Here is a 19,326-nt window from a genome sequence, read left to right as displayed (position 1 = left end):
TGACCCGGAGCTTGGGCCCCTGGTTGGGGAGGCTGAGGTCCAGGAGGTCTCAGACAGGTCCCCAGAGTGGGAGCCCACACTGGGCAGTGGTCCGTTGGGGCCCCTTGGGAGGCACCCCATTTGACATTTGCCGTGCCAGAGATGCTGGATGGGTGGGGTGGGGGCCTCGGGGAGCCTGCTGGCTGCCAGGACGTGCTAACAGACGGCCCTGGTGGCGCAGTGGTTGAGAGTCCACCTGCCAATGCAGGGGACATGGGTTCGCGCCCTGGTCCGGGAAGATCCCACATGCCGCGGAGCAACTAAGCCCGTGCGCCACAACTACTGAGCCAGCTCCCTAGAGCTCTCAAGCCACAACTACTGAGCCCGTGTGCCACAACTACTGAAGCCCGCGCGCCTATAGCCTGTGCTCCGCAACAAGAGAAGCCACCACAATGAGAAGCCCATGCACTGCAACGAAGAGTAGCCCCCGCTCGCCGCAACTAAAGAAAGCCTGCATGTAGCAACGAAGACCCAACACAGCCAAAAAAAAAAAAATTAGATTCCACATAAAAAAAAGGAGGACCAGGTCCTCCCTGCCCCGGGCCTGGTCCCGCTAGTGGCTGGGAGGGATGGAGGTCCGCCTTGGGGTGTGTGTTGGAATCGGGTAATTGGGGCTGCCACATCCTGGGCAGAGCCAGCTCTACCCCGGGAGCAATAAAAAATAAACCTCAGATAACCTGAATCAATATTTCCCCACCAGGGCCCTCAGAGCCCCCGCAGCTGCTTTCCTGACAACTTGGCAGGTGCCCCACCCACCCCTCGCCACTCCCTTGCCCTCCCCAGCCTCTGATGGCTCCGCGGGGCCATATAAGGCCCAGACCCCTGCCCTGGTCGCTCTCTCACACCACGCTTCTGGCCACCATGGGGCTGCCACTAGCCCGCCTGGTGGCCCTCTGCCTGACTCTGACCTGGGCTGGGGGCTCAGAGCTCCAGAGAGGTGAGAGGGTGCGGGCAGGAAGGCCGGGGGGCCCAGGGCACATGGTTCTGCCTGGGGTAGAGGTGTCTCCCTCAGCCTGGGCTTTGGGGTGGACGGCCTGGGCCAGGCTTCCTGCAGCCCCAGCCCTGCTGACTTTGGGTGGAGGGAGGGAGGGAGGGGGTCTTGGGTTCCCACCGTGCTTCTGAAGGTGATCACCTGGCCAGAGTGTGTATCCAGGGGACAGTCCCAGGCGGACGCACCGGTCTGGGTGGCTGTCTGTGGGCCTGGGGGAGGCAGGGGGCTGCCAGGAGGGGCCAGGCCAGGGGAGGCCCCCAGTCCCAATATCAGGGATCCTGATACCGGGACTGGGGGTCAAGACCAAGCTGGGCCCTTCAGCAGAGCCAGCTGTTTGGGTCTCTGCTCAAGGGGTGGCTTCTGCCAGAGAAGTCCATGCAGACGTAGGATGGGGACGTCTCTGTCCCAGCAGGCATTTGGGGACAGGGTGGTGGCGGGGCTGGGGGGAGGGGAGCCGGCCCCATAGGGATGAACGTGACACAGGCCCCCTCTGAGGGCTCTGGCACAGGTCTTCGCGGGATGAGGGGAACTGGAACGGGGCTGGGAGGCTGGCTGGGTCGTCGATGGACGGAGTGTGGTGGAGACCCGGGCGGGGAGCTGGGCCAGCTGACAGGGCGCCAGGGAGCCCGACAGCCCCTCTGGCCCTGCTCCCTGCTCAGCACATGGCCGCAGCCCCCGCAGGGTCAGGGTGGGAGGGCACGGCGGCTGGAGACGCCCTTTCAGGGGGTGGGGTGGCCAGTGTCCAGTCGTCCCCGCAGGACGACCCTCCCGGGGCCCGGGCCGAGGCCCCTATGGGCTCTGAGCTGCTGCGGGGCACCTCTGGAGGCTCCTCGGAGGGCCGCTGCCAGGCCGGAGCCTCGGACGGACAGGCTTCCTGGCGACATGGGCTGCTCACGCGCCCACCCACTGTGCCCCAGAAGGCAGGACCCGGAACCACGGCCACAGCGTCTGCAGCACGTGGGGCGACTCCCACTACAAGACCTTCGACGGAGACGTCTTCCGCTTCCCCGGGCTGTGCGACTACAACTTCGCCTCTGACTGCCGGGAGGCCTACCAGGAGTTCGCTGTGCACCTGAAACGGGGCCCCGGCCGCAGTGGGGGCCACCCCCAGGTCGAGTACATCCTGCTGACCGTCAAGGATGACGCCATCTACCTCACCAGCCAGCTCGCTGTGGTGAACGGCGCCATGTGAGTGGTCAGGCAGTGTCCCTTCCCACGTCCTGTGAGCAACTGCGACCCGGCTGGTGCCCCCGCTTGCCCTCCCTTCCCCACCCCCGCCGTCACCCCGCCGGCTAAGAAGGAGGGTGTTGCGGGAGGAGCTTTATTAAACCAGTGAGTCTCTTCCAGCCCGCCTGTTGGCAGCCCACCAGGCTCTGGGCTTGACTGTGCTGGTCAGGGTAGCCTGGCAGCTCAGGCTAGGGTTACAGGAGCCCACGGGAGGCCCGTTCTTCCGCCCCCAACGCTGTTCCGCATTGTGTCAGGAGCAATGGGGCTCTGAGCTCATTCCTGGCCCGGGCGGGCGGGGGGTGGGGCGCAGGGGGGTCCCCACCTGCAGGGTTTGCCCTTCCCCTGCTGCAAGGGATTTTGATTCCCCGAAGCCCAGGCTCAGAGTAGGGGGTGGAAACAGGGCCCACAGGGGGCAGTGTGGGGTGGGCACAGTGCCTGCCCTGGGCGATGGGTTGGGTGGGGCTTCTCCAGACTGGTCCTCCCACCTCCCAGGGCTTTTCCGGGCTCCCTGGGGGCCCTGCCCAGAACAGAACCCAGGGAGGGGGTGTGGAGAGGGCGTTGGGCAGGTGGGTGTGGCTCGGCCCAGAGGACCTAGCCAGGCAGGTGGACAGGGGCTCGGCCACAGCTCGAGTGCCCCCAGAGGGTGGCCACGCTGCTTGTGTCTCCCGGATGGGAGCTGGCCAGCCCCCCCACGCCCGCAGCCTAAGCCTCTCTGCCACGTGGGTGCTGCGCAGGCCGGCGTGACCCCCGGTGCCCATCCCCCAGGGTCAGCAGCCCGTACTACAGCCCAGGGCTGCTCATCGAGAGGAGTGACGTCTACATCAAGGTCTATTCCCGTGCTGGCCTCACACTCATGTGGAACCGGGAGGACTCGGTCATGGTGTGTCACGGGCCTTGGGGACCGGGTGGGCCGGGGCGCTGTGTGGCCTTTGGGCGGGTGGAGGGGCTGGTGGTAGAGCGGGGGCTCAGGCGGTCCACCCCGTGAGGGGACCGTCTGGCCCGGAGGGGTGGGCTGGCCCTGCCCCTTCCCCAAAGCCCTCCTGGTCCTCAGCATGGCTAGGGCTCCCCCCAGCTAACCCCAGCTCTCCCACCACGGCTGACACCCGTTCAGACAGGATTCTGAGGCTGACCTGGCTGCCCCGGGGCCTCATGGGTCCTGCCACCCCACGGCCTGCCCACTTGTCCCCCTTTCCCGGACAGCTGGAGCTGGACAGTAAGTTCCGGAACCACACATGTGGCCTCTGTGGTGACTACAACGGTCTGCAGACCTACTCTGAGTTCCTCTCCGATGGTGAGGGCCTCCTTGGGCCTTGGTGGCTGGGCAGTGGGCAGGCTCCCTACCCGGCCCCGCTGGACGGCTGTGCCCACCCCCCCAGGCGTGCTCTTCAGTCCCATCGAGTTTGGGAACATGCAGAAGATCAACAAGCCTGAGGTGTGCGATGGCCCCCAGGAGGTGTCGACCCCCCAGTCCTGCTCTGAGCATGTGAGTTGCTGGCCGTTCGTGGGGGAGGGGGCTGTGGGAGCAGAGCCTGCACCTCCCCCCAGAGCTGGGCCCCGCCCCCACCCCCGCCCCCGCCCTCGCCCTGGTGGCGCGGAGGGGAGGGGACCGTGAGCAGCCCCGCCCACTGCCCACCAGCGCGCCGAGTGCGAGAGGCTGCTGACAGACACGGCCTTCGAGGACTGCTGGGACCGGGTGCCGCTGGAGCTGCATGTGCAGGCTTGCATGCAGGACCGCTGCCAGTGCCCGCACGGCACCTCCTGCATCTGCAGCACCATCGCCGAGTTCTCCCGCCAGTGTTCCCACGCTGGCGGCAGGCCACGGAACTGGAGGACCGCCTCGCTCTGCCGTAAGTGCCGTGCGGCCAGGAGCCGGGGGCACGTGGGGGATGGTCCACGGGGAGCGCGGTGCCCTTTGTGCCCTGGACTGGGAGCCACGCTGTGCCCACCTCAGCCGGAGCACGAGGCTGGCATGGACCCTTTGTGGCGCCCGCTGCGCTCTGCTGCTAGGCTCAGGGGCCTGCCTTTGCCCACCCAGCTAAGAGCTGCCCCAGGACCATGGTTTACCTGGAGAGCGGCTCGCCCTGCATGGACACCTGCTCACACCTGGAGGTCAGCAGCCTGTGTGAGGAGCATCGCATGGACGGCTGTTTCTGCCCGGAAGGTGAGCACTGGGGACACAGGCAGGCAGCCAGCGTGGAGGGTGCTTCCCTGAGCGCCACCTGCCTCCTGTGCGTGGTGGGACGGCCGCCTTGCTGCCTGGGCCTCGGCTCTCAGCCGTGCTGAGGGACAGTGACGGCTCGGGGCCCTGCAGGGACATCAGGGGACAAGGTCCAGGTAGAAGGAACACAAGGGCTGAAGACCTCCCAACATACACACAGTAGTGTCACCTTCCCGCTCATCACCCCCTGGGTTGACGTCCTCCTGCCTGGCCCGTGGCTCTGAGCCTGGAAGCAGGTCCCTCGGATACAGTGTGGGGACCACAGTTGTCCCCTAAAGGAGCACAGGTGTCTGTGGGTGGGAGGCCTGGCTGGCAGCGCCCCTCCAGGGAGGCTGGCCTCTGGCTGTGGCCCTGGGAACGGCAGCCCTGCCGGGGGGACTCTGGCATTGTTCGGGCTGGCTGAATGGAACATGTCCCGCGCTGTCCCAGGCACTGTGTACGATGACATCAAGGGTGGCGGCTGCATCCCTGTGAACCAGTGTCACTGCAAGCTGCACGGACACCTGTACGCGCCTGGCCAACAGATCACCAACAACTGCGAGCAGTGGTGGGTCCCAGGGCTGGGGTTCCCGACGGGCTGGGGTCCAGGTGCGCTGGGATCCAGCGGGAGGGGCATCCAGGTGGGCTGGGGTCCAGCGGGAGGGGGGTCCAGGTGGGCTGGGGTCCAGCGGGAGGGGGGGTCCAGGTGTGCTGGGGTCCAGCGGGAGGGGGGCCCAGGTGTGCTGGGGTCCAGCGGGAGGGGGGCCCAGGTGGGCTGGGGTCCAGCGGGAGGGGGGGTCCAGGTGTGCTGGGGTCCAGCGGGAGGGGGGCCCAGGTGGGCTGGGGTCCAGCGGGAGGGGGTTCCAGGTGCGCTGGGGGTCCCAGCGGGCTGGGGTGGCGGTCGAGCCTGACCCTGGCCCTGTTGCCCGACAGTGTTTGCAGCGCCAGCCGCTGGGTGTGCCAGGACTTGCAGTGCCCCAGGACCTGTGCCCTGGAGGGCGGTGCCCATATCACTACCTTCGATGGGAGGAAGTACACGTTCCACGGGGACTGCTACTACGTGCTGATCAAGGTGGCCAGCACCCGGGTGGGCATGTGGGTGGAGCTGGACCCCCGCCGCACCCGCTGTGTGGCTGCAACGTCCTCTGTCCTCCCCGCAGGACGCCCTCAACGACTCCTATGCCGTCCTGGGCGAGCTGACCCCCTGCGGCTCCACCGACAAGCAGACCTGCCTGAAGACGGTGGTACTGCTGGCTGACAACAAGAAGAACGTGGGTGCCCCTGCCCCCTGCCCTCCCAGCACCCCTGGGGGTCCCAAGGCCCTTCTCAGCCCCCGTATACACTTGGCCTTGCCCACAGGTCGTGGTGTTCAAGTTGGACGGCAGCGTCCTGCTGAATGAGCTGCAGGTGAACCTGCCCCACGTGACGGGTGAGTCCTGCTCCAGGGCACCCATGCGGGGGAGGGGGCGGGGAAGAGGGGGAGGGAGAGGGGGTGGGGATGGGGAAGGAGGGCAGCCCTCCCCACGAGCCCTCCGCGGCCCCTCACCGCCCCTGCCTTGCAGCGAGCTTCTCCATCTTTCAACCGTCCTCCCACCACCTCGTCGTGACCACCGCCTTCGGCCTCAGGCTGCAGGCCCAGCTGGGGTCAGTCATGCAGCTCTTCCTGACGCTGGACCATGCCGCGCAGGGGCTGGTGCAGGGTGAGCGGCCCCGCACAGCCCCCCCCATGCAGGCCACCCTCGGTCCTGCACACTCTCTGACCCCCGACCCTTTCCAACCCTGTCCTGGCCCCTCAGGCCTCTGCGGGAACTTCAACGGCCTTGAAAGTGATGACTTCCAGACAGCTGCTGGGCTGGTGGAGGCCACGGGCGCCGGCTTCGCCAACACCTGGAAGGCCCAGCCGAGCTGCCACGACAAGCTGGACTGGCTGGATGACCCCTGCTCCCTCAACATCGAGAGCGGTGAGGCCCGGCCGCTGGGGAGCTGGCCCTGCGCACACAGGGCTCCTGGTGGGACGTAGCGGGTGGGTGACAAGAGAGCCAGCCGTCCACCTGCTGCTGTCTGCCTTACGGCTGGCTTATGGTGGCCCACGGTGGCAGCCTGCCCAGTGACATGGGCAGCCTGCCCAGTGACATAGCCCCTCTGCCGGGGCTACTAATCGCAGGCTGGTGGCCCTCGTCCGGGGGCTGGCCTGGTGCCTTGACGGGACACCCTAACACCTGCCAGGTCACCTGCCATGTCCACGAGGTGGAGGGAGGAGAGGGGTGAGAACCCTTGCCTTACAAAGGGGCACAGTCCTGTGCTGACCTGCCCTGAAGGGAGGGGCCAGGGTTCGGTCCACTGAGGGAACAGTGTCTGCCCCAGCCTGGGCAGCTGGGCAGCCTGACCTGGGGGACTTGCTGGAGGGGCCATCCCCACTGAGGGGCTGAACCCTCTCCAGCCAACTACGCTGAGCACTGGTGCTCCCTGCTGAAGAAGTCAGAGACCCCGTTTAGCAAGTGCCACTCTGCCGTGGACCCAGCCGAGTATTACAAGGTGGGTGGGCCCACCCCCACCCCGGCCCTCCCCCACCCCACCCTCACCCCACCCCACCCAGGCACTCCCCTCCCCGCTGCCTGCGAGGCTCCTGTGGGAAACCGCCGCATGTGTGTGCACAGCACATGTGATGTATAGCTGGGTGTGTGTGTGCACACACATGTGATGTATAGCTGGGTGTGTGTGTGCACATGCGTAAGTGCTGCGTGTCTGAGTGCTCACACGGGCGTGATGTCCCCCAGCCAGCTCTCCCGGTTCACCGCCCTGTTTGCCCCCACAGAGGTGCAAATACGACACGTGCAACTGCCAGAGCACAGAGGACTGCATGTGCGCGGCCCTGTCCTCCTATGCCCACGCCTGCGCCATCAAGGGCGTCATGCTGTGGGGCTGGCGGGAGCGCGTCTGCAGTGAGTGCCAGGTGTCCTGGGCTTGGGCCGGCCTTCGGGTCACTGCTGTCCCAGGCGGCAGCTCACACTGGCCGTCGAGGGTCGAGGGTGCAGGGAGGCGACATCACTCCCAGCTTCCTCGGCCAGAAAGCAGCAGGAAACCAGCCCTGGGCCACTCTGCTTGCAGGGAGGGGCCTGGAACTGTGGCCATGATCCCTTAGCTCAGAAGGGGAGGTGCCTGGGGCTGGGGCGCCTGTGTGGCCAGGGTGGTTCCGGGGTGACTGCCCTCGTTGACCCTTTGGCTGGGTGGGTGTCGTGGCCAGAGGTGGGGCTTGGGGATGGCTTTCGGGGAAGGGAGTTGGGGGCCATCCTCCTGCCCCTCAGGCCGGCCCCTCCCCTCTGCAGACAAGGACGTGGACTCCTGCCCCAGGTCGCAGGTCTTCCTGTACAACCTGACCACCTGCCAGCAGACCTGCCGCTCGCTCTCCGAGTCTGACGCCCACTGTATCAAGGGCTTTGCGCCCGTGGACGGCTGCGGCTGCCCCGACCACACCTTCTTGGACGAGAAGGGCCGCTGCGTGCCCCTGGCCAAGTGCTCCTGCTACCACCGTGGCCTCTACCTGGAGGCGGGGGAGGTCATCCTGAGGCAGGAGAAGCGATGGTGTGTGGCCTGGGGCCGGGGAGGGAGGGCCAACTCTGCTGGGGGGCCCACACCCCTGCCCCGTCCCACAGAGCCACTGGGCCTGCCCCCCGAGGGGCCCCATTCACCCCCCACCTCTCCCTCGCAGCGTTTGCCGGAACGGGAGGCTGCACTGCCTGCAGGTCAAGCTGCTCGGCCAGAGTGAGTGGCTGCTGCCCTGTGCGCAGCCTCCCGCCCCCCAGCCTGTTCCCCCTCCATTGCCTGCGCGAGCCCCTCATCCAACTTCACCTGAGCTGAGGTGGCCCCTTCCGTCCCGCAGGCTGTACGGCCCCGAAGATCCATGTCGACTGCAACAACCTGACGACGCCGGCCATCCGGAGCCCCAGGCCCGTCAGCTGCCAGACGCTGGCTGCCGGCTATGTGTGTACTGGGGGGCGCTGTGGGCGGGGGCGCGGGCAGGCTCCCGTACGGTCGGTCCTGCGGCTCTGGGCCCTGGGCCCTCTGGACACGTGCGCTTCGCTGGCCCCCCCCCGTTCCTCGGGGGAGGTGGCTGCCTGTGGGTCCCCACCCAGCCCGCTGAGGGCACAGTGTAGGGCCCCGGCAGGCTGCTCCCCCCGTCTCCCAGCCCAGCGGTGAGCCCGAGGGCAGGGCTCCGGAGGCTGGACCAGGGAGAGACGTCAGGCGTCCGAGGGTGGGGGGGGCAGAGCACAGGGGTTTCTGCAGCATCAGAAGAGGGGCCAGCCATCCTGGGCCCCACACCTGATCCCCAAACCCCGCTCTCCAACGGCCCACCAGTACCAGACAGAGTGCGTCAGTGGCTGCGTGTGCCCAGAGGGGCTGATCGACGACGGCCGGGGTGGCTGCGTGGTGGAGGAGGCGTGCCCGTGCATGCACAACAAGGACCTGTACTTCCCCGGGGACAAGATCAGGGTGGACTGCAACACCTGGTGAGCACCCCGGCCCCCCGACCCCCAGGCGCTCCACGGGGAGCCGGCCCTGGGCCACAGGCCTCCTCCGTGGGGGTCTCCTCCGTGGGGCCGGCCGGGGTCTGCAGGGCCACGTGGCCTCCCACCCGGCTGGCAGGGCTCTGACCTGGGTGGCCGCTGGGATCGGAGGGCCTGGAGGTGTGCTCTGTGAGCTGCTGGGGGGCTTTCCACACAGCGCCAGGGTACACGCTGAGCAGGGGTGGGGGACCTGGGCCCCTGCGGCCCCTCCAGTACCCCATCTCTCTCTCCTCAGCACCTGCCAGAAAGGGCGCTGGGCATGCACCCAGACCCTGTGCCACGGCTCCTGTACCATCTACGGGAACAGCCACTACATCACCTTCGACGGGAAGTACTATGACTTCGATGGGCCCTGCTCCTACGTGGCCGTTCAGGTGAGGCCGAGGGCATGGCCAGAGCCCGCCTCCGCTTCGTGGTCCCCACCCTGTGGCCTTGGGCTGCACCCAGACCGGTTAGGAGGCTCCGAGTGGAGGGGGTCTGGGGGGGGAGGGGAGCCTTTCCTTGGCCCTCCCATTCCATGACCCTCCCGTGGGTTTCGGGGGTGTGGGGTGCACAGGGGCGTGTGTGTTTGGGGGGTTAAGGCCCCTCTCAACAGATGAGGGGCTGAGGCTTGTCCAGGCCCAGCTGGGGCGGGGTGCCCAGGACCCTCACGGCCGGGCCGGCCTGGCTCACGTGCCTGGGGCCCCCCAGGACTTCTGTGGCCAGAATTCCTCGCTGGGCTCCTTCAGCATCGTAACCGAGAAGGTCCCCTGCGGCACCACGGGCGTCACCTGCTCCAAGGCCATCAAGATCTTCCTGGGGGTGAGTGCTGCCTGCCCCGGGGCACGCGTGGTCCCTTGGGGACCCTCAGACCCGGCCAGTGACGGGGCCTCTCCCCTGGGCACAGAGGACGGAGCTAAAGCTGGAGGACGAGCACCACACGGTGATACAGCGCGACGTGGGCCACCGTGTGGCCTATACCACGCGGGAAGTGGGCCAGTACCTGGTGGTGGAGGCCAGCATCGGCGTCATCGTCATCTGGGACAAGAAGACCAGCGTCTCCATCAAGCTGGCCCCCTCCTACAGGGTGAGCGGCCACCGTGCCTGTCGGCCAGGCCGTGCCTGTGCGCCCAGCGGGGCCTCCCAGGCTCCTGCGTGGCCGGCGCCCCCCTCCCACGAGCCCCCTGGCAAAGCCCCTGGTTGGCTTGTCTCTGCAGGGCACCGTGTGCGGCCTGTGTGGGAACTTCGACCAGCGATCCAGCAACGACTTCACCACGCGGGACCACGTGGTGGTGGACAGTGCGCTGGACTTCGGGAACAGCTGGAAGGAGGCCCCCACCTGCCCGGACGTGAACACCGCCCCCGAGCCGTGTGCGCTGAGTCCGCACCGCCGCTCCTGGGCCGAGAAGCAGTGCAGCATCATCAAGACCCTAGTCTTCGGGGTCTGCCACAGCAAGGTGGGCGGGGAGCGGGCGAGGGCAGGGCCGAGGGCAAGGCTGTCCCCCAGCAGCAGCACCTCGTGCCATCTGTTCTCCAGCTTCAGCTCCATCTTCTGTGTCCTTTGGACGCATGTGACCAGAGGTCCAGCCTTCCCTCTGAGCCCCCTGGGGGGACCCCCAGCCTCTGTACCTTCCAGGGAGGGAGAAAGGACACAAGCCCCTAAGGCCCAGATGGCCCTTAGCCCCCAGCAGGGCTGGGGGGGGTGGGCGGGGTCGGGCCACCGTCACTGGACCTCCCCCGCCAGCCCCACTGGAGCCCTGGGGGCTAGGGCTGGGTGAGCATACCCTGTCCCGGGCGCAGAGACCCCGTGCCAGGCACAGAGTCGGCCTCTGGGGCCTGAGCGTCTTGGGCTGCAGGGGAAGGCCTGTCCACAGGAGGGTGGTATGCACACCGGCATGTGGGGGTCCCTCCCTAGGTGGACCCCATGCCCTTCTATGAGGCCTGCGTCCACGACTCGTGTTCCTGTGACACGACCGGGGACTGCGGATGCTTCTGCCTCGCCGTGGCCTCCTACGCCCAGGAGTGCACCAAGGTGGGGGCCTGCGTGTTCTGGAGGAAGCCCGACCTGTGCCGTGAGTGCCGCCTGTCCTGGAGCTGGGCCGCCGGGGTGGCGGGTTGGAGGCTGCCACACCGGGGCGTGGGGTGCCTGCGGCCCCCTCCCGGCCTCCCCGGGCCTGACGCCCCTCCCCCCACACCCTCCCCCAGCCATATTCTGCGACTACTACAACCCCCCGAGAATGTGTCCGTGGCACTACGAGCCCTGCGGGAACAGCTTCAAGACGTGCAGGACGGTCAACGGAGTCCACTCCAACATCTCTGTGTCCTACCTGGAGGGTGAGGGGCCCTGTGGGGCCTGGGACCCTGCGTTCCAGGGGGGGCCAGGCTCGCCGCGCTGCAGCGTGTCCATCAGACAGTGGGCCGGGAGCCCGAGCCGAGGCCCCGCCCCAGAGGAGAGAGGTGGCAAAGGGGCAGCTCAATGTGCCACGTAAGGTGGCACGAGGTGGGGGCCGGGGAGGCGGGTCAGGAGACCGCGTGGGGTCAGGAGCGAAGCCGCTGTGGGGAAAGAGCAGAACAGGACGAGGTGGGGGCTAGGGAGGCCTCTGCAGCGTCTGTGAGCCGAGAACGCGCACTCGAGATCTGCCGGGGAGCAGTGGGCATGCCCCCCAGGAGGCTGGGCGGGGCCTGGCTGTCCCTTAGGCCACGTGGTGGTGTCAGGCCCCCAGGAAGGGGTGGTGTCCAGGCCCCTGACTTCCCAGAGGACATCTGGAGGAGAGGATCTGCCGGGGTGGGGAGGATGGGTAGGGTCTGGTGGATGTGGGGGCCTCTGTGCCGGTCCAAGCCCAGTGCCCCGTGCTCAACAGGCTGCTACCCCCGGTGCCCTGAGGAAAGTCCCATCTACGCCGAGGACCTGAAGAAGTGTGTCACACGGGACCAATGTGGTTGCTACATCAACGACACTTACTACCCACCTGGAGAGTCTGTGCCCACGGAGCAGATCTGCCAGTCTTGGTATCGAAGCGCACGTCACAGGGGCCCGGGGGAGACCAGCGCACACGTACACACACACCCACATCCACGCACACACACTGGCACACAGTGTTCGTGTACACACATGTGGACACATGGCCGCGCGCACAGAGGAGCCGGGGGAGGGGAGAAGCGGGCCCCCCTTCCTTCCGCTCCCCTTGCCTCGTCCCCTCTCTGCCCACAGTGGGAGCCCAGGAGGGGGCTCCTGGACCCAGCCTTTGGGGTAGCGCCCTGAAGCTCTGGGCCGGTAGCAGAGGCGCGGGCTGGAGGGCAGAGGCTGGCTGGGAGAGGCCAGTGTTTCCTCGGGCCTGCAGCCTTGCCCTTGCTTTTCAGTGTGTGTAACAACTCCTCACAAGTTGTCTGCCAGCCAGAAGAAGGTAAGCTGCCCGCCCCTGGACCGTCCTCCTGGGCTGTAGTGGCTCATTCTCCCCCTCCCCTCCCCGCCTCCCCCTCCCCCTCTTCTTCTGTGTGGCTTCCCTGGGGCCCTCCCAGCTCAGATGTGCCTCTGATTTGCAGCAGCCCCTAGGGCTCACCTGAAATGTTTGTATTTCTCCTGATGGGGAGCGGATGCCCTGTCTGTGAGGTAGCTTCTGTGTTCTGATGGGCACCCCTTAGGATTCTGGGAATGGGCTCCTGACGGGCAATGGTTTACCATTGGTTGGAGGTGGGGGAAACCAGTCTTCCCCTTACTGGGACAGGCTGAGGAGGGCCTTGTGAGTCTCTGTCTTGTTCCTGACGTGTTGACGTTGGCCTCCCCCCAGGGAAGATTCTCACCTATACCCAGGACAGCCCCTTCTGCTACTGGGAGATCTGTGGCCCCGACGGGACGGTGCGGAAGGACTTCAGCATCTGCGTGCACACCTCACCGCCCTCGTCCCCCTCAACACCCTCCACCACCACCTCTGTCACCCCCATCACCCCCTCCACCACCACGAGGACCACTGCGACTGCAAGTACAGGTAAGGTCTTCCCCTGATCCCAGCAGGGCGGCCTTTCTAGGTAGATGGGGGTGATGCTGACATGCCTCTCAACTCAGGGAGTGTCCCCTGCCCCCCAGCATCTTGACCACACCCCTGAGCCCAGACTGCAGTGATGGTGACTCGGGGCCATCTCCCCAGACCCTCAGGAAACCACCCCTAAGGGTTAGAGGGGCCAGAGAGATACCCTCAAGTCCCCATGCATTTGCTCGGGCTGAAATTGCAGTTGAACGAGCTGCCAGGCATGTGACAGCCACCGGGAAGAGAGACTGGTAAAATTAAAAGGTTTGAAAAACCTCAAAGCTATAGAATGACATTCCCTTTTTCCCCCACTTTACTGCAGTGCCATCTTCCTCTTCACGAATTCAGAGTAAGTCACGTTGACGGCGTTCCCAACGATACAGGGCAAGGAGCTGCAGAAAGCTGCTGGGCACCTCCCTCGAGACCCAGACACGGGGCTGGGCTGGGTGGGCTGGACCACCGGCTCAGGGACCGAAGATGGTGTATTTTGGTGACTTGATTCCCAATTTGCTGAGCCCAGGGACTCGTGCAGGGGACTTGACCAGCTCAGGGTGAAAACATTGGTCAAGAGTCCAGACCAAGTCTCTGCCGGCGTGCTTCTTCGCTGGACTGGGTGGCTCTTTCCTGATTTATTTGTTTGGCGTAAGGATTTGAAAGTAGCTGAGGAAGGGGTGCTAGGCTGGCGCTCTGAGGCCTGGGTCTGTCACTGGCATGGCATGGGGGTCTTGGGTTTTTAGCTGCAGAAGGAGGGGAGAAGTGGAGGGTGGAAGTTAGGGCTCAGCTTAGAGTCTCAGAGCCAACACTGGGCCCTTTGGTGATGATAGGGACAGCTGGTCACGGGGGTCTCAGTTCTCCGAGTCCCACGGACCTCCCGAAAGGCGCGCCCCAGCCTGGCTGACCAGCACTGGGTCTTGCTTGTCTAGGGCTGTGCTGCTTCTGGTCCGACTGGATTAACGATGACCATCCCAGAATCGGCAGTGATGGTGGAGACCGAGAGACATTCAACCATGTCTGCAGGGCCCCCGAGAATATCGAGTGCAGGTCAGCCATAGAGCCCCACCTCAGCTGGGAGAAGCTGGGCCAGGAGGCTCAGTGCAATGTCTCCTTCGGGTTCATCTGCAAGAACGAAGACCAGTTTGGAAAAGGACCTTTTGAAGTCTGCTATGACTACGAGATACGAGTCTATTGTTGCCTGCTGATGGATGAGTGTCCAACGACACCGACAATGAGCCCTCCCACGCCCCCATCAACCACGACCCCCCCCACCCCAAGACCCACCCCCCGCACCTCCCCCACCCCCACCACAACCACAACAGAGATTCCAAGCACTACAGGCACCCCAACCACAAAACCCAGCACCACCTCAACAGAGATTCCAATTCCAACCACTACAGAGACGCCAACCCCAACAGCCACCAGCACTTCAACTGGGACTCCACCTCCGACTCCCAGCACAACATCCACCACCACTTCAACTGGGACTCCAAATTTGACCACCAGCACCACCTCAACAGAGACGACAATTCCAACCACTACAAAGACCACAACGCCAACACCCACCACCACTTCAACGGGGACTCCAACTCTGCCTCCCAGCACAACATCCACCACCACTTCAACTGGGACTCCAACTTCGACCCCCAGGACCACCTCAACAGAGACTCCAGTTCCAACCACTACAGAGACTCCAACCACAACACCCACCACCACTTCAACGGGGACTCCAACTCCGACCCCCAGCACAGCACCCACCACCACTTCAACTGGGACTCCAACTTTGACCCCCAGCACCACCTCAACAGAGACTCCAATTCCAACCACTACAAAGACCCCAACCCCGACAGCCACCACCACTTCAACGGGGACTCCAACTCCGACCCCCAGCACAGCACCCACCACCGCTTCAACGGGGACTCCAACTCCGACCCCCAGCACAGCACCCACCACCGCTTCAACGGGGACTCCAACTTTGACCCCCAGCACAGCACTCACCACCACTTCAACGGGGACTCCAACTTTGACCCCCAGCACAGCACCCACGACCACTTCAACGGGGACTCCAACTCCGACTCCCAGCACAACACCCACCACCGCTTCAACTGGGACTCCAACTTTGACCCCCACCACAACACAAACCACCACTTCAACGGGGACTCCAACTCCGACCCCCAGCACAGCACCCACCACCACTTCAACAGGGACTCCAACTTTGACCCCCAGCACCACCTCAACAGAGACTCCAATTACAACCACTACAGAGACCCCAACCACAACACCCACCACCACTTCTACTGGGACTCCGACTCCAACCCCCACTACAAGTACAACAGAGACTCCAACTCCAACCACTATAGAGACTCCAACCCCAACAGCCACCACCACTTCAACTGGGACTCCAACTCCGACCCCCACCACAGTACCCACCACCACTTCAACAGGGACTCCAACTTTGACCCCCAGCACCACCTCAACAGAGACTCCAATTACAACCATTACAGAGACCCCAACCACAACACCCACCACCACTTCTACTGGAACTTCGACTCCAACACCCACTACAAGTACAACAGAGACTCCAACTCCAACCACTATAGAGACTCCAACCCCAACAGCCACCACCACTTCAACTGGGACTCCAACTCCGACCCCCACTACAACTACAACAGAGACTCCATCTACAACCACTACGGAATCCCCAACCCCTACAGCCACCACCACTTCAACAGGGACTCCAAGTCCGACCCCCACCACAGCACCCACCACCACTTCAACCGGGACTCCAACTCCGACCCCCAGCACAGCTCACACCACCACTTCAAGTGGGACTGCAACTTTGACCCCCAGCACCACCTCAACAGAGACTCCAATTCCAACCACTACAAAGACCCCAACCCCGACAGCCACCAGCACTTCAACTGGGACTCCAACTCCGACCCCCAGCACAGCACCCATCACCGCTTCAACGGGGACTCCAAGTCCGACCCCCACCACAGCACCCACCACCACTTCAACGGGGACTCCAACTTTGACCCCCAGCACAACACCCACCACCACTTCAACTGGGACTCCAACTTTGACCCCCAGCACAGCACCCACCACCACTTCAATGGGGACTCCAACTTTGACCCCCAGTACAGCACACACCACCACTTCAACTGGGACTCCAACTTTGACCCCCAGCACCACCTCAACAGAGACTCCAATTCCAACCACTACAGAGACATCAACCCCAACAGCCACCACCACTTCAACAGGGACTCCAACTCCGACCCCCACCACAACACAAACCACCACTTCAACGGGGACGCCAACTCTGACTCCCAGCACAGCACCCACCACCACTTCAACAGGGACTCCAATTACAACCACTACAGAGACCCCAACCACAACACCCACCACCACTTCTACTGGGACTCCGACTCCGACCCCCACTACAAGTACAACAGAGATTCCAACTCCAACCACTATAGAGACTCCAATCGCAACAGCCACCACCACTTCAACTGGGACTCCAACTCCGACCCCCACTACAACTACAACACAGACTCCATCTACAACCACTACAGAATCCCCAACCCCTAGAGCCACCACCACTTCAACAGGGACTTCAAGTCCGACCCCCACCACAGCACCCACCACCACTTCAACCGGGACTCCAACTCCGACCCCCAGCACAGCACCCACCACTGCTTCAACGGGGACTCCAAGTCCGACCCCCACCACAGCACCCACCACCACTTCAACTGGGACTCCAACTTTGACCCCCAGCACCACCTCAACAGAGACTCCAGTTCCAACGACTACAGAGACCCCAACCCCGACAACCACCACCACTTCAACAGGGACTCCAACTCCGACCCCCACCACAACACAAACCACCACTTCAACGGGGACGCCAACTCTGACTCCCAGCACAGCACACACCACCACTACAAGTGGGACTCCAAATTTGACCCCCAGCACCACCTCAACAGAGACTCCAATTCCAACCACTACAGAGACCCCAACCCCGACAGTCACCACCACTTCAACCGGGACTCCGACTCCGACCCCCAGCACAGCACCCACCACCGCTTCAACGGGGACTCCAACTTTGACCCCCAGCACAGCACCCACCACCACTTCAACGGGGACTCCAACTTTGACCCCCAGCATAGCACCCACCACCACTTCAACTGGGACTCCAACTTTGACCCCCAGCACCACCTCAACAGAGACTCCAATTCCAACCACTACAGAGACCCCAACCCCAACAGCCACCACCACTTCAACAGGGACTCCAACTCCGACCCCCACCACAACACAAACCACCACTTCAACGGGGACGCCAACTCTGACTCCCAGCACAGCACCCACCACCACTTCAACAGGGACTCCAATTACAACCACTACAGAGACCCCAACCACAACACCCACCACCACTTCTACTGGGACTCCAACTCCGACCCCCACTACAAGTACAAAAGAGACTCCATCTACGACCACTACAAAGACCCCAACCCCTACAGCCACCACCACTTCAACAGGGACTCCAACTCCGACCCCCACCACAGCACCCACCACCACTTCAACAGGGACTCCAACTTTGACCCCCAGCACCACCTCAACAGAGACTCCAATTACAACCACTACAGAGACCCCAACCACAACACCCACCACCACTTCTACTGGGACTCCGACTCCAACCCCCACTACAAGTACAACAGAGACTCCAACTCCAACCACTATAGAGACTCCAATCGCAACAGCCACCACCACTTCAACTGGGACTCCAACTCCGACCCCCACTACAACTACAACAGAGACTCCATCTACAACCACTACGGAATCCCCAACCCCTACAGCCACCACCACTTCAACAGGGACTTCAAGTCCGACCCCCACCACAGCACCCAGCACCACTTCAACCGGGACTCAAACTCCGACCCCCAGCACAGCTCACACCACCACTTCAAGTGGGACTGCAACTTTGACCCCCAGCACCACCTCAACAGAGACTCCAATTCCAACCACTACAAAGACCCCAACCCCGACAGCCACCACCACTTCAACGGGGACTCCAACTCCGACCCCCAGCACAGCACCCACCACCGCTTCAACGGGGACTCCAATTTTGAACCCCAGCACCACCTCAACAGAAACTCCAATTCCAACCACTACAAAGACCCCAACCCCGACAGCCACCACCACTTCAACGGGGACTCCAACTCTGACCCCCACCACAACACAAACCACCACTTCAACGGGGACGCCAACTCTGACTCCCAGCACAGCACACACCACCACTTCAAGTGGGACTCCAAATTTGACCCCCAGCACCACCTCAACAGAGACTCCAATTCCAACCACTACAAAGACCCCAACCCCGACAGTCACCACCACTTCAACCGGGACTCTGACTCCGACCCCCAGCACAGCACCCACCACCGCTTCAACGGGGACTCCAACTTTGACCCCCAGCACAGCACCCACCACCACTTCAACGGGGACTCCAACTTTGACCCCCAGCATAGCACCCACCACCACTTCAACTGGGACTCCAACTTTGACCCCCAGCACCACCTCAACAGAGACTCCAATTCCAACCACTACAGAGACCCCAACCCCAACAGCCACCACCACTTCAACAGGGACTCCAACTCCGACTCCCAGCACAGCACCCACCACCGCTTCAACTGGGACTCCAACTTTGACCCCCAGCACAGCACCCACCACCACTTCAACGGGGACTCCAACTTTGACCCCCAGCACAGCACACACCACCACTTCAACTGGGACTCCAACTTTGACCCCCAGCACCACCTCAACAGAGACTCCAATTCCAACCACTACAGAGACATCAACCCCAACAGCCACCACCACTTCAACAGGGACTCCAACTCCGACCCCCACCACAACACAAACCACCACTTCAACGGGGACGCCAACTCTGACTCCCAGCACAGCACACACCACCACTTCAACGGGGACTCGAACTCCGACCCCCAGCACAGCACCCACCACCACTTCAACAGAGACTCCAATTACAACCACTACAGAGACCCCAACCACAACACCCACCACCACTTCTACTGGGACTCCAACTCCGACCCCCACTACAACTACAACAGAGACTCCATCTACAACCACTACGGAATCCCCAACCCCTACAGCCACCACCACTTCAACAGGGACTCCAACTCCGACCCCCACCACAGCACCCACCACCACTTCAACAGGGACTCCAACTTTGACCCCCAGCACCACCTCAACAGAGACTCCAATTACAACCACTACAGAGACCCCAACCACAACACCCACCAC

The 19,326-nt window shown here is 63.8% G+C and overlaps 1 protein-coding gene across 1 annotated transcript in view; it reads left to right on the top strand.

The window, feature by feature from the left end:
* Positions 1-900: 900 nt before the first annotated feature.
* The window catches only part of MUC2 (mucin 2, oligomeric mucus/gel-forming), a 30,665-nt gene continuing 12,239 nt past the window's right edge, over positions 901-19,326 (top strand). Inside the window, 30 exon segments of the mRNA XM_067037869.1 lie at positions 901-976; positions 1,948-2,218; positions 3,023-3,137; positions 3,458-3,554; positions 3,634-3,740; positions 3,894-4,104; positions 4,293-4,418; positions 4,905-5,022; positions 5,388-5,526; positions 5,615-5,725; positions 5,814-5,883; positions 6,017-6,154; positions 6,251-6,415; positions 6,895-6,989; positions 7,270-7,396; positions 7,781-8,036; positions 8,164-8,216; positions 8,335-8,435; positions 8,811-8,962; positions 9,255-9,393; positions 9,710-9,820; positions 9,906-10,085; positions 10,216-10,455; positions 10,914-11,070; positions 11,860-12,007; positions 12,359-12,402; positions 12,787-13,011; positions 13,947-14,122; positions 15,524-15,842; positions 17,394-17,567. Coding sequence (XP_066893970.1) covers positions 901-976; positions 1,948-2,218; positions 3,023-3,137; positions 3,458-3,554; positions 3,634-3,740; positions 3,894-4,104; positions 4,293-4,418; positions 4,905-5,022; positions 5,388-5,526; positions 5,615-5,725; positions 5,814-5,883; positions 6,017-6,154; positions 6,251-6,415; positions 6,895-6,989; positions 7,270-7,396; positions 7,781-8,036; positions 8,164-8,216; positions 8,335-8,435; positions 8,811-8,962; positions 9,255-9,393; positions 9,710-9,820; positions 9,906-10,085; positions 10,216-10,455; positions 10,914-11,070; positions 11,860-12,007; positions 12,359-12,402; positions 12,787-13,011; positions 13,947-14,122; positions 15,524-15,842; positions 17,394-17,567 — 4,441 coding nt within the window.

Source organism: Kogia breviceps, chromosome 7 (assembly GCF_026419965.1).
Source record: "Kogia breviceps isolate mKogBre1 chromosome 7, mKogBre1 haplotype 1, whole genome shotgun sequence".
Lineage (NCBI taxonomy): Eukaryota > Metazoa > Chordata > Mammalia > Artiodactyla > Physeteridae > Kogia > Kogia breviceps.
The sequence above is the reverse complement of the archived record's forward strand: the minus strand, read 5'-3'. Positions and strand labels throughout refer to the sequence as shown.